Raw genomic sequence first — 24,346 nt, 5'->3', positions numbered from 1 at the left:
ATCGGCCGCTTAACGGGGACACGGTAGCCGTGTCAGCCGCGTTGAATGAGTTAAAAAAAACTAGTGATGAGAGAAAGGGAAAGACAATACACGAGCCTAATACTACAAGGTTCTAAGTGTAAATCATTGACAAAAGAAACCAAACAATGCAGTAGTAAATTCTAAGCCACCTAATTGCTACTTTTGTTTCGCCAAAAACAAACACTTGGAACACTAGTGAATAGACTTAGAGAAATAAATAAAATGAATAAAACAACACGAGTGCGATAAAACAGTGTCAGACTTGTCACATGAACATAAATTTTCTCATTCAACAGTTTCAACTATAATAAAGGACAAAGAAAGAATTAGTGAAGCAGTAAAATGGCCCAACAAAATAGACCATAAAAAAAACCAAATGATCCCATACATGAAATGGAAAAATGTTTCTACCAACTGTCATATTATTATCTATCCAAACTAATACCCCGTTTATACATGCATGGATTTACTGTTGACAGTACATATTATCACAGCCATATCAAGAAAATGCATGTTTAAACACATATTATCATGCAAGCAGCAAGAATTTATCAAAAAAGTTTAGCAGCTTCTGAATTTTCACGCGACAGTTGGAATTCATGCAAACCTCCCAGAAAAAATATGAACTACTTCGCTCAGAGCATTTTTGACAACCTGTCAAATAGCACCATACAATGACAACGACGCGTCTCGCTTACGCTTGAAGAATGAAATTGGTGATTATCGTGATAGTTGAATTTACACACTATTTGTGCCAGTAAAACCATGCACGTGTACAGGCGCTATAAGTCGCGCAATATTATCGAAAATTTAAAGAAGGCCGAAAACAATGACCAATATTTCAATGCACTATCCGGCATCAAATGATTTAAAAAACGTGAAAACTTTCATGATGTGAAGTTTGTGTAGAGGCAGCATGTTCAAATTCGAAAGATGCGGAAATCTTTAAGGATAATTTGAAAGCGATGCTTGAAGAAGAAAATTATATACATGAATTTTTTTTAATATAGATGAAACCGCGCTATGTTAGAACATATTTATGAAAATGTGACAATAATTATAATTGAGGAACTCAACGTTAACATCACTAATTTAAGATTTTCACATTCATCAGCTGAATGCAGAACTATTCTAACTCACATTTGAAATATTTTGCAGAAGATTTTTTTGAAACAGCCTACTTCAGTTATTTATTATTTATATAGACAAGTGTATGCACCGATTTTCTCATCAATAATCCTACTAAAATATGATGCGTACATTTATTCATAAAGATAATAAATAATTTCAGTAAGTGGTTTCAAAAAACTCTCTCTTGAAAAATTTCAAATGTAACTTAGGATTGTTCTGCATTCAGCTGACGAAGTGATTTTGAGGTTACATTGATTTAACATAATTCGACATTCTATGCATCACGGCCTTTCCTTATTTATTTCACACATAATAATACTAACATACATGAAAATGATATAAGTATGACGTGTTATGTGTGACGTTTTCGAAGAATCACACGGAGAAGTTGTCATTAGTCACACTGGGCGTGTACATCAGTCACTCTTAAGTAGAGGTTCCCTTCATTCTTCATTCATTGGTAATTACATAAATATTTGTGGGTTCGTAATATGTAAATCTAAAAAATTATATTATGAAATTCGCGTACAATATATTTTACATAGCATTTTATTAACCATTTGACTGCCATATTATCACTGTATCCTGAATACACGGTGAGATATTTTTCTATCGCGAGACACACTTCCAAGAGTGACATGAAACAATAAAATGTGAGACTTTTATATATGAATTACAATACATTAAGTCCTCGACTTACGTGATTAATTCGTTCCGAAGATCTTCGTGTAAGTCGAATAAAACTTAAAATCATGCAATTTTTAAAATAATATGTGTTAGTTTCAAAGGATAAGTGAAAATAAAATGGACATACATACATACATTTAAGAAAACATTATTAATTAATGAAGCGGTGTGATTTTGGAATCCCCAGCAGCACTACCACCAAATAAAAGGATTAGCCTATCTTTAGACACATTGAAACCTGGCATAGATTTTTCTATTTGGGATATATTATACTCGTATGTCAGATCTGGCATTATTGCCAATAATCACAGTTTTGTCCACATTAAAAATTTGTTGTGGCAGGTAATCCTCATTTTTATAATTTCTGCTAGACTCGTGATAAAATTCAAAGCTTCCTTTGTATCCGCATAACGCGGCAGCCTCACCTGTTACTTTGATGTTGTGTAGTTTATTAAGGGTTTTAAATTTTTGAAACCGTCCGTGGCCTGCAGTAAATGTATAATACGAGTATCAACACTATCATCATTTTTACACTTTGTCAAGACGACTCAAGGCTTTATCCTGTATGAGTATAACGCTTATTGGAATTTGTTGTTGCTGCATATCTTCCATCCATATAAGCAATATTTCCATTTTTTCTATTAATATTCCTCTTTTCTCATCGTAGATTGCATTACTACTAAGTATTTCACATGATCCATAATACATAAACACAAGCGCAGAGAAACAAACTGCAGCAAAATAAGCATATTTTAAAAAATCACGTAAGTACGAATTCACTTAAGTCGAGGACGTACTGTAGGTATATTCCAGAAAGTATTGTGGAAGGTTCACTAATATTCAGCACACGCACAAAAAAAATTCCTTCACGGATTAAAAGACTTAATGTCTGTAATGTCTAACTTAATGACTTAATGTGACAATTGTGTTAATCAAGGTATTTGTAGTCAATCATAATTTTAATTTACATGGTTGCCACGCAACGAATAAATGAGCCATCATGCATGCGATATTCCGTCACCGCATGACACACATTGACAGGTTACAGCGAACTCTATGAAATCTTCACCAATCTATTCATTGCGGTCAGTTTTCCAGATAGAAAAAAAGGGTGTTGTCGATTTACTTTTTGAGATAATTTCATGGAGAATCAGTATAGTGGCCAGTCAAAAGGTTAATCAAACAAAAAGGAATAAAAACAATGTTTTGTAATTAAGCTTACACAACGACACTGTTAAGTTTTTCTTTTGAACTCAGTGTATCAATATTCAATCTGTGTGATTACATATTACTTCACTCAAGATGAATTTTTAATACAATAAATTGTCTCGGATAAATTTTAAGGAAGGTCATCCTTCTGCAATAATATCATCCACAATCACTTTTCACTATCATCCATCACCGCGGTTCACTAGATATGCCGCCAAGCAAGAGTTATTCTTGTAAATTCAATACGCTTGTCCGTTATTAATATATACACTCAGTGGATTCAATATCAACAGTAAATCAGTCTCAGCAAATACTAAAACTAAACAGTCTTCACCCTATCATTCTAATACATACCAAGAAGCTAGAGTGTAAAACTTCTTTTATTGAATTTTAAAACATAATTCTCATCTGGGATCGACCATTAGTAGAAAAGGCGGATGTGAAGCGGAATTAAGAAGGCCCATACAGATTGCAAAAAATGCGATGACACGTCTTACCACTATATGGAAGGATCGGGGAATTACGATTGCCACAAAAATGATGTTTGTGCAAACATTAGTGTTCTCTATATTTTTATGTGGAGTCGACTCATGGACCCTGAAGACAATTGATGCCTTTGATACGTGGTGTCGGCGCCAAATGCATTATATTTCTTGGACAGAACACAGGACGAACCAGCCGATTATCCGGAGAATTCAGATAAAGGAACGGCTCTCGACAATATGTCAGAGAGGCAATCTGCAGTTTTTTGGACATATTGACCGGACAACCTGGAGAGACTGGTGGTTTTGGGTGGCCTCCAGGAAGCTGAAGAAGAGTGTCTGCGCGCTGGAATAGCTGACTGGGGGCACCATTCACTCTGCCCTGAGAGAAGCGGAAGATCGAGAAGGATGGAAAGTCTTGGTTGCTCCAAGGATGGCAAAATTAAAAAGTGGTCACGATCCTCAGCCATGAGTGTACGACCAAGAAGAAGAGAAAACATAATTGAGCATGTTGGGAAAAAGACTCAGTTTTCATTATATCCAAAATGAACACAATCAGTTATATTTATAATTACATACATACCTGGACGGTGGAAAGAATATTACTAAACTAACTATTGTCAAATAACACCCCATTTCTGTCATATTGTAAGGGAATTATTATCAATTATCACGTAAGATAATATGTGATCTTCATTTTCTTACAGTAAACAGCGGTATATTTTGATCTATGTCTTTGCTACTTAGATTTCTACTCTAACATATCGACTATCGAAATGCAAAATAGTGATTCACAAAATAGTGTGACAGAACGTGACGTGATGGCAGTAGCGAAGGCTGGAGATAGGCTGTTAAGATCCGCCATAAATATTACACATTAAACTTTGTTAGTCATACCTATTTGTTTTTATTGAAGTAAGACTACAATAATTTACAGATGGTGTTGGTTAGTTTTAAAAATCAATTAAACCCTACCTAACCAAACCATAACAGTTTTGGCGATACGACAAAATTGTGCACACTTTTTAATTCATACTTATTTGTTTTCGTTGGATTAAGGTGACGCATCAGTGAAACGCCAAATAATTTTTAACTGTAGGCGCGACGAAATTTTGGACTCGCTCGCCATTCAGTGAGAGAATGTCGAGCCAGGAACACGTCACTTTGCTGCGTGATGGCGACGGGCCAATTAATTCTAAAATCGTGTAAAGATGACTAAAAACGTTACCCATTTACTTTAAAAAGAAAACATGTCAATGAATATATTATTATTGTTACTAATAGAACAATAAACAGAACATAAAATGGACGTATGTTGGATTTATATGACAAATAATATTTCGTTTGACAGGCGTCATTTGCACCCGCGACCCGCAATCCGCGCATCGCCTAGCAATGATCTTTTTAGACCGTGCCTCAACTAATGCACGGCCTTAAGAATACATATTACAAATATCGTTGGTTTAATTCAATTTAATTTAAATTTTATTACAAATATCGTAAAGTCCTGCCTAAACTAAAATATCTAAAGTTATGTATGATTGAATTGCAGTATTGTGAGTATTGTTTGACTATTATCTATTGTGGCTTGGTGTCGCAGGGTTTAATTCAAATTTTAAAAACTAACCAACACCATCTGTAAATTGTAGTCTTATTTCAATGAAAACAATAATTATGTATGACTGAAAACGTTCTATTTATGGTGGCTCTTAACAGCCTACCTCCTCCCTTCGCCACTGCGTGATGGTAATGTCTTCGGGCCATAATAGTCACGTGCGTGTGCGGTTACGTAGATATAATACACATGCCTTGCATACATTTGGATGGGTCAATCTTGAATCTCAATTTACTTATAACTAGTACAACTTCTAATATGATAGAACTGGTGTGGTGAAATATCTTTATATATTCAAATGAACGTTGGACATTAAATAAAATTCTCCTTATTTTTTATGAACCATGGGGTATGTTAGGTTACGTTACATAACAATATTCCAGGTGTCGCCATCATAACAAAGTGAATAAGATCGATTAAAAAAGGAATTTGTCTCTGTTACTCGTTAGCTGTCAACTGACAGTTTAAAAACTAAACTAAATTCAAATAAAAAAATGCTGTTGTTAATCTCAACCAGACGTTCATTAAACTTTTGAGTGATATTGGTATAAATAAACATATACCCTTTAGGTCATTACTGATCTGATTAAATTTGACTGACATAGAATCCACTGAGATATCAACAAACAAGCATCCACAAAAATTTATCCTTCACGGCACGGGCGTCGCACTTTCAGAGTCTGTTTTCTGCGGTTGCACTTTATCATCAGCCGCGTCCTGCGGGGAATTCTGCGTGGACGAAGAGGGCGCGGAGGCGTTGTCCCCGTCGGGTGTGCTCGGATGTCAGTAGCGGGGGGGTGGGTGAGCGGCGGGCGGGGTCTGATTCTGCCAGGCGGCCGCCGCTCGGGGCAGCGACAGGGAGGCCTGGTGAGCAGGTGCGGGCGTCGGAGTCGGAGATGCGGGGGCCGGAGGTGGCGAAGGAGAGTCGAGGGAGATGATCGCGGCTGAGGTATGGGCGGGGGGAGTCCGGAGGGTGGGGGTGTGCGCAGAAGGGGCGGGACTCTGATAGCCGGAGCTCGACACGCCTGTACCTGATGACGCCACCGAACCGCTCACGTCTGTAATGAATAATAAAACAAACAATAAGGGGTGTTGGCATTATATTTGAGAGTAAGATTTAATAAATGATATGGTCACCAGGCTGGTGCCATGGGGATGGGCCAGACAAGTCGCTTAGAGAGTGGAGAACCGCTGGACCCATCTGATCGATAAATTCACCAAGTTCGCTGGATGTACATGGTAGGAAAGAACTAGGGACTGACAAGAGTGGAAAGGGATAGGGGAGGCCTTCATCTATAATATATTATAATCATGATTACATGTAAATCGTATGTATTACATTTCACCGTAGCAAAGTTCGCCGTAAGCTTTCTTATCGAAAAGCGATGACCGTAGGCATATATTATATAGTCATATCTACAGCACCGAGATGAAAAAATTACGTGTTGTTCGTAGAGCATTGCAGACAAAACATTCCTTCAACAATGAAAACCTAACCTAACCTAACAAATAATCCAGAATATCGGGTATTTTCAAAATTTGTTTGTTTCTAGCTTCTTGTAAAGTGTAAACCGACAAGAGCCACGTTTTATTTAGACATGAATTTTATCTCAGTACTATATGACCCAAAGAGGTTGGACGGTTTTTAATATACGACCATATATTTCCGTTACGAGAGACATTTCCGAGATACGGCGAATTGCATGCGTACAAATTTCCGGACACGTATAATCATACTGTTACATCGAAAGATTACCGTTATATTTGATATGCGGCGTGGTCTCAGTGTGATTAGTGGGGGCGCTGTCGGAGTTGGTGGCTTTCTTCTTGAGGGGTAGATCATCTTCGCTGTCGCTGGTCAAGTCCACCACTCCCCGCGGAGCCGCACCGTTACCGTTGCTGCAATACAAAATCCCAATTGGAAAAGAGACAACATGCACAAGTTATTCAGATACAGTTCTATTAGCATTCTAGGAAGGGGCTGCAATGTACCCAGAGACTTTGGTACACAACTGCTGATACATAATACATTCTATTAAAATTTGTGGCCGGTTCACTGCTCCAAACATGCGGACCCCACACAGCTTTCTTCCAAATTTTTTTCATTAATAACACCATCGACCTGAGAGCTTCACCGATACATTCCTCATGGCCGCTTTATGATAAATTATGTATTAAATAATGTAACGTAATTTATTCCCGATCATTGGAATATAACGTTATGAACACACTGCCAATTTTTTGCCGGAGATATTTTACATCGTTGACGTGGCAGTCTGCAGCGGAATAATTCTTTAAGTTGGTATTTCCTGCGCGTGGCACGCGAGTTACGTGCGCGATACAGCGAACGTCAGTCTTTATCTGGATCTGGACGAGTGAAGTCAAGTTTTGTACGTGCTGGACGGTCTTCGGACGACCGGCGACAAATGGCCGTCGCTTTACCCGGTATTTATTGTATCACTTGTTTAGAGGATTAGATTCCCGTTTTTAACCTTTAATAACTCCCCACAGAAACTTGTTGTGTTAGGCATGGCATGGCATTTGTTCGATTTCAATTTGTATTTCTTGTTGCTTTTGCTTCTTGTTTTAATAAATTTTTAGTGTCCGATCTCGGAACGTACCTAAACAATTTTATTATTTAATTCTTTGCCCTGATATGTCCCCCGTGTTTGGAACACGCAGTTGGAGGAATCTAGGCGAAGTGGCGCCCCTTTCTAATTTACACTATAATTAATTGAGCATTCTGAAATGAAGTACTGGAAGCCTGAGGACCTATTTTGAACATACATCATGGTATCCACGACCCTCAAATAAGTAGGTATTATTTCTTACAGGGATTGGGATTCGTTTGTTTTACCGCAGTTGTTTTATTTTTGAGCTAGTCGGATGTTTTAACGATATAGGTATACACACTTAGTTGAGTATAACTCCATCTGTTACAATAAATAATGCCGCAACCTCCTAGAACCTAATAAGATCATATTGTGGGGTCACTGCCAAATGTTGGTAAGTCTCGAAATCATATTATGGAGTAATTGTAATTTGAAGTTTGAAATGCCCTCGAAAATTAGGCATAGTGCTCATTTCTTTGTGCTTTATGTGCATGTGTTATAATATATCGGATGACCTTAAATACATATTTATCAGCAGCGAAGGGTGGTCGTAGGCCATTAAGATGCGCCATAAATAGTGCACATTAAACTTTATTAGTCATCCGTATTTGTTTTTATTGAACTAAGACTACAATTTACAGATGGTGTTGTCGTTAAACCCTGCCTAACCAATCCATAATAGTTTTGGTATACTTTGGACGATACGACAAAATTGTGCACACTTATTCATTCATACTTATTTGTTTTCGTTGGATTAAGAATACGTATTACACATATTGTTGGTTCATTTTTTTTAAATTCATTAATACTCTGCCTAAACCAAACTATAATAGATAAAAAATATTCAAAGTTATGTATGATCTAATTGCATAATTTTAGATATTTTATAGATAGACGTGTATTTTTTGGCTATTATTTATTAATGTTTTGGTTTTGCAGGGTATAATTGAATTTTAAAAACTAACTGTAAATTGTATTCTTATTTCAATGAAAACAATTATGCTTGACTGACAAAGTTTATTGTGCACTATTTATGGCGGATCTTAGCAGCTTACCTCCACCCTTTGCCACTGATATTTATAATAATATGGACATATTATAATCCGTTGTTAACTCTAAATACCTAAATTATTGACTTACCAACTTTTGGCAGCAACCACATAAAGGTAAGAATAGATAGAGCATTTTCTGATAGTTTCCGAACCGAGACGGGAGTCCGTCAGGGATGTGTTTTATCTCCCCAGTTATTCAATATCTTTACCATGTCCGATCCTAATAAAATCATATGGGCCCCCACAGAGTGGAGGTTTATGTTGACAGATTTTTGTTTTTACGAGATATAGATGTTAGCCACTAGCTCAACCTATTAGGTCCATACTCCCGACTCCAAAGACACATTGAGCCGACGACTGAACCGCTCTGACATTGTGGGCGTCAATACGTATACGTATTAAAAATAACTGTACATCAAATCACGAGTATATGAATGTTATTTGTGTGAAACTATTCCTTGGATAATGATGTATATATAAATGATGGGTTTCTCACTTGGTGGCAGCGTCTGTGGAAGCGGGAGCTGCGGTTGAGTTGGAGCTGTCGTTATGGGAGAGTGTAGAAGAGGCCGAGCGCTTGGGCGGACCGGTGCTTGAGTTACTACCATCGCTGAGCGGAATAACTTCTGCAACAAACAAAAACTTTTCATACGGGAATGGAAAGATTTTTTCGTAAAATGATGTAAGAGTTTTTATTATTATTATTGAATAGCAACACTGACGTTTGTTGTGTTGCCTAGATTGACACGTTAGTGTAGTGGCAAAATTGCATTGCGTCAGCCAAGCAGTGGGCGCACCGCCATATTGGATAGATTCAGTTGAATCCCGGGAGTGGATCGAAGAATCGATCTCTTAGTTCTGAAACCTTCTTACAGTGAGGACGTCTACGAACAAGGTGCTCGCCTCGTCCAAGAAGGCAGAGCGTCGGACAAGGTGTCGGTAATCTACATGACCCTACAATACCATCCAGCATGACTTGGCAGAAAACCATTACTTCTGAACTATAATTTATATCGCAACATTATATTGTTCAAAATCGCAAAACAATACTTATGGTGAAACAAGTCATTTATGTTTGTCAATTAAATTTCAAAAGACAGCTGATTTAGCATTAGTGATATTAATTATTTATTTACAATTTACGAAACAAAATACACCTGACTAATCAAACATGCATTTCATTGTCATTTCAAAATAGTAACACTATGCAGTTTTTCAATCTATATACGCTATACAAACATGTACTTTCAGATACTCTCACAGAGACTATCGTAATATTCGTAATTTACCGAATATTCATGTATATAAATAGTGAGTCATAGTTGATGGGTAACCTCAGTTAGTTCCATAATCTTAATCTCAGTCGGATCGCAGGCTATGTATCACTCAGCACAGCATTTCTTCCCCTGAACCTCGGACCTCTAATATAACTGATGTATCATTTACTATTGTACCAACGGTATACCGTTAAGGCGATACATCAGTGAAACGGCAAATAATTTTCAACTATAGGCACGACGAAATTTTGGACTCGCTGTCATTCGGAGAGAGAACGTCGAGCTGGGAACACGTCAATTTGTTTCGTGATGGCGACGGGGGTATTAATTCTTAAATCGTGTAAAGATGACTAAAAACGTTACCCATTTACTTTAAAAAGATAACATGTGTATGAATATATTGTAATTGTTACTAATAGAACAATAAACAGAACATTATATGGACGCATTTTGGATTTATATGACAAATTATATTTCGTTTGGCATGCGTCATTTGCACCAGCGACCCGCGCATCGTCTAGCCACGATCTTTTTAGACCATGACTCAACTGAGGTATAGCTTTAAGCAGCAATAAACTCTTGCTCCTCCACTCATCTGAGCAACTTCCTATCAGACTTCCATCTCTACACTTGTCACTCCTAAAATACTAATAAATAGAAAAAGTAAATACATACAACTACGTGGTGGTGAGTGAAAGAAAGAATACAATGCATGCTTTTTTCTGCCATGTCTTGTTAGCAACAGTTTGGATGTGAACCGAGTAACTTACCCAGATCTTCGACAGGTTCTGATTTCATGACCTCTTTAACGGGCGTGGCGACCATCTCTTCTTCCTTCTTGGCCTTCTGAGCGGTCCACGAGCCGTCCTTGTACAACTGAACTTCACAGCAATCTTCGTCCAGTTGTGGCGAACTCAGCACGTCTTGGAAGTAACTGTAAGCCGACAGGGCATTCTTTTATTGAACACAAAAAATGTCATCAGTAGCATGGAGGCAAAATAACAAAACAGTTCCACTCGATAATTATGTATTTATTAATTCGATTAGTTTCGTATGTGTAAATAATATGTAGTAGGGTAATAATGTGAGGTCAATGTTTAGGGATGTTGAAATTTAATCTAATTATAATCTTTGGCTCCTCAATCTAGGGTGGGTCTCTTGGCTTCTCAAGTTGTCAAGCACTGATTTTGAATACCGGAGCATTTAGTATCAGGGTTGACACCATCAGCATAATGAGCAGCTCCGAAAAAGTCCAAGACTGAAGAAACCTTCTTCTTCTAAGGTTGCATTAACGAGGTCAGCGATTAAAAATTTTTGTATTGCTGTTACAAGCTTAAGCAAGAAGTTGTTTAAACAGACAAACATATTATGCTCTTCCCTATCAACCTACACATGGGGGAGAGGGTGTGATCGGCATCCTGCAATTCGGCACATAATCGAGTAGGAGATGCGCACACGAGCACACCTTACAGGAAACATAGGTCGTATTGTATTACAATGAAACATACTCGGTTTATACATTTTTATGTCTCAAATTCTTATGGACCTATGGTGCGAACGACCAAAATCCATCCCACGAATTGGGCATGCGTGATCTATGACGGCGAATTAATTAAAATAATATTTTTTCACATGGCTAGGACACGTGTTCCGGATGCCGCCAGAGAGTGCGATACTTTATAGCCCTGTAGAACGATCTTAAGGGTAAGGGTTGGCTTCGCTGTGGCTGGCCCTCCCTCACTCTGCAAAGTTAAACGCTGCAGGTCTGACATTGCGGAAGGTGCAAGAGTTGGTGATAGACTGACGGAAGTGGCGCGAACTTGTGCTTGAACTCAGCGGCACACCCAGGATTTAATATTGGGGGGGGGGGCCAAGGAGGAGAATGTAAATTAGTCTCATAGGCTCTTTTTCTTCTTCACAGCCTAATTTCTCGTTTATCGGTCTTTTGTCTATTGCACTCGGTGTACCTACCTACACCATGGTCCCCACATCCTGAAACGGGCCCTCAGGCTAGGATATTTGGCGGGCCCCCTACCTACCGCTAAGATTAAAGGTAGTGTGAAACACTACATTAAAGGTTTTTCAAATTGTGTTTTAGTTCGAATTAAGGGTACTTATACAGTGAATTATTGGCGATTTTTAATACATCTACTTTAATAATGGAGCTGTCGAGTATCGACACATAATAATCAAAAAATATATTGCACAATTATATAAGTAATTGAAAATGTTCATGGCCATGAAGTATAATAGCGCCGCAGGCGACTTTTTTTACTATAAAGCTAATTTATGATGTGTGTTTATCTCACTTATCAGGTCAAACCGACACGCCGGGCCCCCAGGCTAGAGCCCTGTCAGCCCTCCCCAGCCATGACCTACACCACTCCGGAATTCGGGTGGACACCCAGAATTTTTTGACAGTTCCATTAAGGATTGGGTTTCTAAAACAACCTGACATTAGTGTTTCGAAATTAAAATCTAAGAGATTTTTCTAAAAAGGGTGCTGGAGAATTATTACAAATCATTATTTTGCCGTGTTTTTATTTGTCTAAGCCCAAAGGTATAGTTTATTGGCTTTCAATTTCAATGTTTAAAATCATTCCGATAATTTTCATGTTTGGGGGGTGCCAGGGCCCCTTGCCCCCCCCTGGGTGCGCCACTGCTTGAACTTTGCTCCAATGCTGAGGTGTGGCAGGGTGAAAGAAGAATATTTTTTATTCAATGAATAAAAAATAACTAAATAAAAAACTGAATATATACACAAGACTTCAGAATGTTAAGATTCTATTCAGAAAAAGATGCATAGCTCGAATCTCACTCGGAGCAACATTGTTTTTGATTTTTTCTATGAATTATTTTTCAAAAGTTTTATATAGTTACCAATTCAACCAAGCTAAAAATGTCACGGAATCGTCATATATGTAGTGTTGTAATACAGATGCTCTTTAAAAATTAAATTTCTAATGAATCGAACATGGAGGTAGTTACCCGTCCACGACGAGGCTGTCATAGAGAGCGGGCTTGTAGCAGACGGGGCAGAGCCAGGTGGGCTTCTTCTCGTTCATCTGCAGGAAGAGGGAGGCATCGAAGCATTGGAAGTGCTCGCAGGTGGTGGGGCGGCAGGGACACTTCATGCGCATACGCCCCAGTGGACATGTCAGAGACACTCGCAGGGACGTGGCCGCTATCTCGCAGTCCACATCGTCGCGTAGTTTCTCTTTAACTGGAAACGATCAAATCACAATTCACTAACAGTAATTTTTTATACAAAAATGTTGGAAACAAAGCATTCAGATTATTTGAATTATGTAATTCAATGACATTCACATTGTAACACAAATGTAACTTATAGCTATATATGAAAGGCATTGTACATACCAGTGGTGAAGGGTGACGTAGGCTGTAAAGATCCGACATAAATAGTGCACACTAAACTTTGTCAGTCAAGTGTATTTTGTTTTCATTGAACTAAGACTCCAATGTGTAGATATTCTTAATTCAACGAAAACAGATAAGTATGAATGAAAAAGTGTGCACTATTTTTGTCGGATCACCCAAAGCTTACCTTAACTATTAGCCAAGTTTTATTGAATTTAAAAAACTAACCAGCACTATCTGCAAATAATTGTATTCTTAATACAATGAAAACAAATAAGTCAATATGACTGAGAAAAGTTTAATGTGCACTATTTCTGTCGAATTTTAACAGCCTACCTCAATGACATTAATATGGACGAAGCATCTAGAAAATAAAATGACACTCACTTTGTGTCGGGTCTGCCGGATGGCGAAATTCATATTTTAATATCGGTATCCTACGCTCAAATGAACATTCTGCTTGCAAGCGGTCTGGCGACACCGCTGGGTCTGCCCATACAAAATTTCTGACTGTCAGGTTTCGACTCCACCGTTATTATTGTGTTACAAAATGCCAATGTGCCTAGTTAAAAAATCTACTAAACACTCCAAGAAAGATGGGATATCACTTTGCATGTATTAGTATTATTTATTATTTATAAAATGCCATTTTAAGATATTGATGAATGTTTATTCAATGCAATTGAATGACAGGAACCATTGGACAGTCAGTCGCCTGTGATTCGCTGAGCTCACTTGCGTCTAATCTCCGAGAAGTCGTAAGTAACCGAGAATCTGTTTCTAACGCAATGAGTCATGACACTAATACGCCATTACAATAAAGGTTATATTACTATAAATTCTCGAAGCTTGTATCGCATAATGGAAACGGATACATCAATGGTCACGTGACATCTACGTATACATCTGTGAATGACTTTCATGCACAATTTCTCGTGCTCGCCGGGTATGAAGTGAGTCGTCCATTTAATATGTCATTGGCCTACCTCCACCCCTCGCCACTAGTACATACAGAGATAGGTAGCCAAATACAACAAACTGTTAATATTTGGGTGAAGAATCACAAAAATCGCATATGTATATAAATTACTGAAATTTTAACACCTATATACAGAATATAATTTTTGCTACAGCTACCAATTTCAACCACACTGCAATAATATTATATAGTGAGGCGGAGATAAAGAGTCCAGCGGCTCTATTCTAACATATCACTTAACCCATCGCGCCCTATCGGCGCCGGTGTTACAGGATGCAGGACATGATGAAAATAAAAAAAAAATAATTATATTTTAATTTTTCTAACAGTTGAAATTACTTAATAATTTATGATGTTAGTTATATACAGTCCAATATATTTTTTAAGAAATATTTGATTTATAAAATCTATTTTTATTTAAATTTGTCAAAATAATGATCAGTTCGCTAGGTATGAGGTGTTGGAGACAGTAATAAACATAAAATGGCCCTCCATCTTCTAAATATCTTGAAGAGTATTATATTTAGCTCCAGTTTTAGTATATCTTCCTTTTATTATTTACTTCTATCATGGAGTTTTTATCTATGTCATTTTGTATAAAAAAAGGCTAAAAAAACCCAAAAAATTATATTTGACATGTTTTTTTTATTCCACTTATACACAAAGTTTACTTAAAATGTAAATACTTCATAGAAAAATTCAAAACCTATAACTATTTAAAAGATTTATTTAATTGAATGAATAATACATGAGTTATATCAATTTTAGTAATCAGTATGCCTTTTTAAGTGATCCTGAAAAATTAATTCTGTCTGCAATGGGTTAACATCGAAAAATAGCTAAAGTGATAAAATATGTAACATTTATCACATTACTTATTCCAGTTGTTAATTATGTATAAAAGTTAACCGCCTGTACTGTCAAAAGGTGATATCTTTTAACAGCGAGTCTCTCTGCCGTGCTACCGCGAGAATGAGACAAAGCACGTCAATTTTACATACTGAGAATTGAGATGCAAGATGTTTCGAAAAATAATTACGTCAACATCTCCGTGACCGCCTGACATGACTAGCAAAATTGTAGGTTAGAGTTGAGGTTGAGGTTTAATGTTTATTGAAAAAACTTCGCGCATTCGGGAAGCAAAACCATATGACATGACTAATAAAATTGTAGGTTATGTTGATATGTCAATACAAAATTATTGTGATAGAACATAGCCGCGGCTAAGTGCTAAGGTTGGCAAGAATAGCTACCCTGCTAATTTAAACCAATGTTAACATCGGAAACGTGCTAAAGTGATAACTGTTAAGAATAGACCTGCAGAAATCGAACAATTAATAATTTTAACCAGTTTACCTATGCATTGTGTATATATGTCTACAAAGTTGTGTCAAGTTCCTGTGTGTTATGTGAATGTCAACAATGTATGATTGAAAGTTGATTGAAATATTACTCACTGAGTGAGCGCGTATAATCTGCATTCTTGGTGCCCTTGTTCTTCAGTCTGGTGAGCAGCTGCGTGGGGGTGAGCTTCCGCACCAGGTTCACGCTGAGAGCGTAGTTCCTCGTGAAGTCGTTTGCCCAGCTAACGGCGATGGCGTTGGGTACCGTGGGACTGAGCTTCACGAGCCCTGTGATGTTGACGGGACGCGGGGGGCGTTTGGGTTCCACTCCGGGCTTGTTTGTGGGAATCGGGCTCTGCAATTTCAATTAACGACTCAGTTACAGGAATATTTAGAAATCAGATTTTAGTTAACCTACATATTTAAGTAAATACACGATTATTGCAGTTAAATAAATAGATAAAATGTTATTGTAAATAACCATTTTCACATTGAAGAGGAGCATACGGACTTCGATAGAGTGGAGGTCTTTAGAGCTTTTTTATGAGGAATGCTCGTTAGCCCTGTCCTGGGATCGACTTCACACCCATAGGTTTAGAGATGGGCGTTAAGAGTGGGTATGACAGGAACCAGTGTGATTCATATTTCAGTCGAAGAGAGTCCACAGAGCGAGTACCACGTCATTTTAAATCAAATTTACAACAAAATCCCTGGTCATCGAAGATTTTACTTTAAAAACATAATAATAATTATAGTAGGTAGAGCAATTCATTGCAATGATTTATTAGGTTCCGTCACCGCTGTTCGCCGGCCGGCCGAATGTAAAACAATGTGAAAAATAATAAAAGTATATGGGGTGCCTCCACGATAATATTTATTTTCAGGCGTTATAAATTATTTCGTGCATTGGGTTTACTCAACCAACAAAATACAATAATGGTACCTACCTATTGTTTCACTAGTACATATTATAAAAGTAAAGTTGCGTTACTAGTTTGTAAAAGTGTTGGATTGAACTTAAACCAATCGGGTACATTACTAGATATATTCTACGTTTTTAAAAAATATGCATTAGAATTAAACAATAATTACCTATTTTTTTAATAATTATGTAGGTCTTACACATTAAAAATAAATACTATTCATTAATAATGTTTTTTGGATAGCACATGAAATAAAAATGTATGTAGATAATATGTGTTTCAACATCCTTCGTATGTTTAGTTCTCGTACAATTTCATGTTAAAAAGTTATTAATCAATTTCTAAGTTTCTAAACTACTAAACTAAACTTTAAGTTTAAAAACGTCACAATATCCACCATATTGGTTGCAATACTTCCCACCAAACGGCTGATTAACATATTGAATTTAGTAACATTTAAGTATATTAGAAGATACTATTTTTTGGTCACCCCATACTCGCTTAGTTAGAGTGAGTTTGTTTGTTTTAAATTTAATTTAGTGACCATTACTTTTGAGGCACGCATCGGCGGCGAATTTTTAATATTACTAGTAGACCAACTATTTCGGACCACATATAAAAATATCATATTTTCAATTCTCAAGGGCATTTCTGTAGAGCAGCGATACTCAACCTGCGGCCCTTTAAGCTTTTATGTGCGGCTCGAAACACATTTATTATCATGAATTTCGTATATCTTGAGATTCGTTTCGACTTTGACGCACAGATAGTGACACCCGAAGAGGATTGTCATTATGGTCCACATCAGATCTGGTATAAGAGTGTTGCTATTGCACACGATTAATTTAAAAAACACGCATAATTTTTAAAATCTCAAAAATGTTTTGTAAAACAGGGGGGGTTTCATGATTTTTTCGTTACACCAGTAGTGATGCTGCCCGCGATACTTTACAAATATAATAATATGTATTTGGCCCGATTAAAGGTAGTATCATTGCTGTAGAGCGTCCCCTTAACAACATAATACTTCTTCGTCTTCTTTGACCATGTCCGTCCTTTAGTAGTTGGAGCATATTATGTACATCACACAGCGCCTCTAACAATCAATGTTGCTCACCAGTCTTCTTCTTGCATCTTCCTAGGTCATGCCGGCATCCCATACCTCTGCCGTATACACTACCAATATAATAGTATACTCCGGCATTACCAATAGCAGGTTAGTTCTGCACCTTGGGAGAACAAACAACTGATGTTCTTGATTTCCAAGATAGTTATCTGGGACACACGGATCCACAGTGCGAGGAATAGCAAGTTCGCATTTACACGCCGTATGAGTCAGAAAAAGTATTAGCCAAATATATTTCTCTTCTGTCTTTTAGACTACAGTAATAAACAGCAAGCATACCTAACTGGGCGTCTTATGTGGGCGAAGTCGATGAGAATGCGATCGCGATGCGGTTTGAAGCGATACGATCCAAAACTATGCGAAGCGGCATCGTTGCCCTACGTGTAGCTGAGTCACCAGCTGTCACCATCGCACATTTATACAATTTGTTTATTACCCATGGTATCGCCTAGAAATATTTAGATATATGTAAATAATTACCTCCTATGTTTATTATAAAATTGTTAAAAAAAAATCAAAAATATCAAACCGATCGAGTCGCTGAAGCCCCGTACCGCTTCGCACCGCTCGCCAGGTATTATCTGCACGTAGGCCACTACTGTAGTGGCCTACGTGCAGATAATACCTGTAACAGGTGGCATTGACTGCTTGATATTTTCGTCGCACTCGCATTGACTTCGCCGACGTAAGACGCCGCGTAAGAGAAAGTCAGACAGATAACGCCATAGACAAGTTGCCTATTGAAAGTGGGTTTGAGCTGCAGGTTGAGCCTTCAGGTCAACATGTAATGGCATACATACAGACCAGCAGTATTAACCTACAGTTCAGCGACCCCACATTCCTGTGTTTTTGTAAAACTGTTGACATGCTGAAAGTTTTGGGTGACATTAGACGTGGGTGCTGTTAAGTAAAAATTTGCATAGCATAACATCTGTGTTGCATGTTAAACAAAAAATAGCAATGCAGGTATTCTTCGAATTACGACGGCTGTCGTTGTAATTTTTTTTACTGTTGCAACGCACACAGGCGTAAAAACCAGAGCGTTGGAGAGGACCCTTTTTTGAGTTTCTCCGCTCCAGCTGTGCTCCGGGACCTAATACTTGCTCCGGCTTCGCCCATATTAAAAAGTTTTAATAAGTATTATATGTATAAAAATGTTAAAAAAAATAAAAAATAAGTAGTTTTAAAATAATTTTCATTTTCATTATTAATTGTAAACAAAATTCCGACAGCAAATCGTCTCTCATTATTTGCCTCTTCTGTAAAAAAAAGTGAGGTTATTTAACACTCGGCAGTGTTGCCATATTTCAAATAATTCCAGTGGTGCAAAGTGTTAAAATATACATACTGTTTTCATTGGATTTTAGGATGACAATTTAATAATAAAAAAAACATCCGGAGCAGTAGAGCACTACAAATTTTCGGTGTTCCGGCTCCGCTCCTGCTCCGGGTAAAATCCCGTTGCTCCAGTGCACCGTGCTCCGCTCCAACGCTCTGGTAAAAACAATACATTTTTGCACGCACTGTGACAATTGAGATGACGCAATCGGATACAGTATTTCAAAGCGTATAACATATTATGTACCTACATTGTAACTGGAAATAAATGCTGACTTGTTTAAATAGTTGTGTAATTTATTTTAATTCTTACATTAACTTAATTCTACAATGTATTGTATGTGAAAATCCTTTGCACTTGAATTTGCTTCAGAATGACAGATTGGATGACAGTATTGCCAACTGCACCTATTACGATGTAAGGAATTTCAAGGTAATGAAGGTTGTTTTTCCCAAAGTTATGAGTGATAATCGGAACACAAAATTAATGCAGCGTGCCAAATATGGAATTTCCACCTATCATAAGGCCGGAAAGAGTAAGCTCTTAGTGTTCGGCTTCTAGATATTGACATCTACGACTGTTTAGACGTCCAAGCTCATATCCACGTTTCGAGAGATTACGCGCAACTGTCGCTAGACGCCTATGTTCGCGATCTTCATATGCAACAGCGGTGCGATGTTCCTAGGTTTGATTTATGGCTGTGTGGGAGACGAGGCGAGTTTAGATGTGCGAGTTGTCTAATACGTTAGTCAAACATAGTTGTAATAATGGTTGATGTAAATATAAACATAGATTAACATTTTAAAATGTGGCTTGGTTCCTTAGACCCAGGCCACACCGGGCAACTCTGGTAGCGCAGCCAGCGACCAGACCAAATGTATGCAGTTATATGGACCATGCCACACCTGGTTGCCCAGTAGTCGCGCAATCAGTTTAGTCGGACGACCAGTATTATCTCGTTCTTGCGTTCGGTCTGGTTGCCTGATCTCTGGTCGGGCCGTCAGTTGCGATGCATGAAAACATATAGCTATGTATTGAGCGCCGCCACACTAGGCGACCAGTCTCCGGCAGCCACGGCGCGGAGAGAACGTATTATTGCTGTGTATATATATTGAAAGTGAGTGGATTATTGGCTGCCTCCCTGGTTGGCTGCAAGTCGCCCGAGAGACGATAGTCGCGCGACTTGCACAAACAGTTTCTCGGCGTGGCCTCACTCTTATTTATATGTTCTCAAAGTGCGGCCTGTAATGTAAGAATGCACAGGCGGCTAATTACTTACAGGAAGTTGGCAGACTTTTCCGTTGACTTTGACAGCGCAACTCGGAGGGAAATAGTCATCTTGTTCGCAGGTCGTCTCCACTAAGCAGAAGCGGAGTTGTACCTGATGATAGATAAATATTTTTTATTTTTTAACTTATACGTACACATAATATGAACTATTGATGACAATTAAGAGATTAGGGCGAATCTTTTTATGTTTGCCATCCATATCCATATCGACTGTGGAAAGGCAAAAGGGCGTAATCCATATAAATCAAATTTTACAGGAGGGACAAAAACGTTTTTGTTATGGTTTTCGGTCAAAGTTAAAAAAACGAAATAGACATAACCTTGAAGTTCATGATAATTAATAATTTGGTTTTTATATTTCTAATCTGATATTAATTATTAAGTTAATTAAAAAAACTAACGAAAATGATGATTAGGTCGTTTTTCCCATGTCACTTCCTTCTTTTTTTGTTTTTAATTGCTAGCAAAATTCAGATAATAAATTAGTATTTGCAGCTTACATCCTTTGGGCACAACGTGTATTTAGTCATGTACAACATTATTATGCAATAAAACCTATTTTGAAAAAACTGATGGTTACGCCTTTTTTCCTTTCTACATCCGATATGTAGCAACAGATTGGCGACATATAAAATGACCTAGATTTTCATCAATCATTAAATTCATATAAAAAGTATTATGTATTGAAATAATTCAGCATACACGTCGCTTTGCAGCATGTAATGAAGTGTCGCCCTTAAGCAGACTTATGCCTCAAATACATTATCAACACATTATGTGCTGTCACACCAAGCTGCCGCTAGGTACAGGAAATAAAGTGTTTAATGTCGTTTTTCTTGGAATTTAAAAGAACAGTCAGCCAACAAAACTGCCGAAATCGCCAAAATAACAATGAGGTCACCTCACGCGTATTGTGCTACATCGTGAACCGCACTAGTCAGTGAAGGTTTTTTTCTATTTTCTGCAGACCTATGCATTTTCGACTCACGTGAAAATCAAACAAGAAAATGTATGTGTAAACATGTATTGTCCTGCAGCTGCAAGATTGCATGCATAAAAAAAAAGTTCGGAAGCTTCTGAATTACTTACTGTCAGCAGTAAATCCATGCATGTGTAAACGGGGTATTACTGAGTAATGTTATTTAACTCAGTGATGAGGCGGAGAATTAGAAGAGATAGTTAGGTTAGAAACCTGATAACCATTTTTAAATTGTCTATGAAATTTGTAATTCATTGTAATTGAATGCATTTTATACATTACATATTTGTGGGATTTCGACATTCGGAATATCGGCTTTCGTGATTTTGGCTTTCGGGATTTCGTCCAGTACCCATTGCAATGGGTATTACAATACAAAAATAGTTATTATTTTTAAAACTAAGGTGCCGATACTTAAACAGACAACGCGGTCGCTTCAATGAAAACCGCCACTGCTCTCAACCCGCCACTGATTCGCCGTCCTTATGCAACGCATGACCTGCGTACTCCCACAGGACGTCACCGTAGTATGGTCAGCCAATCATGGGCCATAAAAAGTCATGTTTATGCTGTGTTTGAAAACTATTGAATTAGACTATGAGAATTATATTAGAAAATGAGGATATTTATTTACCTGCACTATGTTTTCTACTTTATTTCCTATCCCGACGAGATCCCTTCCGCAGGCGATTTCAGTGGCTTGATTGGGGGTGAGGTAGAAGGGGTACACGACCTCCTGCACCCGCTGGGCGGTGGTCGGCATCAGCGAGGTGGGTTTCACAATCTCGGCCAGGATGTCATAGTATGGGAGCCGCTTCAGTCGCACGTCTGGTAGAACTGGGAAGTTGGGCACGACGGAAGCTTGAGCTTGCGCTTGTGCTTGTGCCTGTGCTTGTACCTGCGCTTTACTCTGCGGGTACTGGTGGTACATGCTCTGAGAGTATAAAGCATTTGGCCGTGGCTGCAATCAGACAAAATCAATGAATTTAACCCACTTTAAGAAAAAATTGTACTGAATGGGACTTGAACCCAGATTGTGAGCTTTAGCGATTACACTACACATAAAATTATTGAGTCCCTTGAAAGCTCTCAAAGTAACGTTTTCGTGAAATCCCTATTATAAGATTAATTTATTTATTCTGAATCTTGAGAACCTCAAGCAGGAACCCCTACAAAATTACGGGTTCCGAAAGTTCCATTGCTCTATTATTATTCGTCATCATTCACTCAAGGTGTAGACATTTATTAAAAAAAAAATTGTAATTACTAGGTATATAATTATTATACATTCTGACATATTTCACATTTTTTTTTTACTATGTGGATGAAAGCTTACGAATTAGTGTGTCCAAATGCTCCACCTGATAATGATTGCATTTAAACCAAAGAATTTATACTAAAGATGAGAGCCTAATAGTCCGTGTTTACACATGCATGGATTTACTGGCGGCAGTACGTAATGTCGTGACCATAACGATAAATTGCAAATCTATAAGTACCTACATGCATTATCATGCATGTTACAAGACTGCATGCATGGATCATGGACTTTTACGCGTAAACAGTTATTGTCATGATAGTTTAACACAATCACTACTAACCTTTTAATTACCACATTTAAATAACACGTTAATTATATCTAATGGCCAACAACTCCAAACCGGTAAATTCATGCACGTGTACAGGCGCCATTATTCAAAGTAGACTTACAGCGACAGGCATGCCAACCCGTGAGTCCTGGGCCGCAGAGGTGTACCCGGGATGCGGAGCATGCTGGTAGAGCGGAGGCTGGGGAGGCCCCCGGGAAGTCTCTTTCTGGCCACCCACACCGCCCCCCTGCAGTGCCTGGTTTTGCCTGTAACACCATATAGTCCGTACAATTCCATGACATTGAAAAAAATTAGGTTAATCACAACAAAAGTTGGATAAACTTGGTTGAAAAATTAACTACACCCATGCACCCATGCGCACCACGTGTAATAGGTATATTATAATTTTGAATTTCGAACCTTACTCGGGTTGTTCTATTTTCAAAATGTAATAAGTACCTACCTATGAGACTAGATATTGAAGTATTCTTAGGTATTTACGGCATAAATAAAAAACCGAATGATTTTCATATCGTTGATGTTAAATTATAATTGTAGGGATACTCTAAAACGATTCTATTAAGATATTATAAAAAATGAGTACAATACAATTTGATGACATTACCAGCTGTATGTGCAGACAAAACATTATGATAGACTTACATTTAAATACATTATGGGTGCCGCCGTATTTCATAGATCCAGTACGATCGTTATTTATTGTTGTACATTTCAAAAATACTGTCTCCAATAAGTAAATAGAGATAATTCCTCAAACAAGTGTTTTACCATGGGCAAAGTACCGTAAGTCACACCGCCGAGAGATACTGCAATATTAAAGATTAAAACTCACCATGAGATTCCATTGGTGTAATCGTAATATCTACTCATCTTGTCAATTCAAGCGGCCTATTTGTTTAGAAAGAGATCCATCTGTTTAATCTGCCTAAGTCTAAAAGTCTGGGCGCGAGTCGCCGCGATCACCAGTAAATTTTGATAATAATGTCCGTCAAAATGTTGTTGTTGTGAGGTTTGTCTTATTTGGTTGATTAGTGCAAGTTTTCACGGCAAGGCTACACAAAATAATTATCGGCTAGTCTCTGGTTAACCATTTCAGTACCGAGATGATAAACATATTATTTTATTTTAAAAATTAAAACAGTCCTTATGGATTATAAAAATAACCAATATTTATATTTATCAGTTTAAAAAAATGTTCAAGATTTTTGAATATTATTAAAAAAAATAATAACTAGGTACCTATTGAAATTGCCGTTCTTATTAAAATAATACATGCATAATAGCTTATAAAAA

General features: G+C 37.6%; 1 protein-coding gene across 3 annotated transcripts; it reads right to left on the bottom strand.

Moving 5' to 3' along the window:
* Window positions 1–2,498: 2,498 nt before the first annotated feature.
* On the bottom strand, window positions 2,499–24,083 carry LOC147074335 (E3 SUMO-protein ligase PIAS3-like). 3 transcript variants are annotated; one of them, XR_015070213.1, is made up of 11 exons: window positions 23,886–24,059; window positions 23,154–23,298; window positions 22,078–22,404; window positions 20,454–20,555; window positions 15,901–16,141; window positions 13,075–13,309; window positions 10,857–11,020; window positions 9,306–9,435; window positions 6,902–7,044; window positions 5,304–6,203; window positions 2,499–4,378 (listed from the first exon to the last, which is right to left on the bottom strand). XR_015070213.1 is itself a non-coding variant. In XM_085943620.1 (10 exons), the coding sequence occupies exons 1-10, from the start codon at window positions 23,921–23,923 to the stop codon at window positions 5,929–5,931; spliced, it is 1,800 nt and encodes a 599-aa protein (XP_085799746.1). In that variant the 5' UTR covers window positions 23,924–24,083; the 3' UTR covers window positions 3,034–5,928. The 3 variants fall into 3 exon arrangements, 2 of the variants coding, with proteins under 2 accessions (XP_085799746.1, XP_085799747.1); XM_085943620.1 differs by having other exon boundaries at window positions 3,034–6,203; window positions 23,886–24,083; XM_085943621.1 differs by lacking the exon at window positions 2,499–4,378 and having other exon boundaries at window positions 5,192–6,203; window positions 9,306–9,432.
* Window positions 24,084–24,346: the final 263 nt, after the last annotated feature.

This window comes from Rhyacophila brunnea, unplaced genomic scaffold, assembly GCF_057557595.1.
Source record: "Rhyacophila brunnea isolate RB1 unplaced genomic scaffold, BYU_Rbru_1.0 scaffold_16, whole genome shotgun sequence".
NCBI classification, from domain to species: domain Eukaryota; kingdom Metazoa; phylum Arthropoda; class Insecta; order Trichoptera; family Rhyacophilidae; genus Rhyacophila; species Rhyacophila brunnea.
Note: the sequence above shows the minus strand (reverse complement) of the source record. Positions and strands in the feature narration are given on the sequence as shown.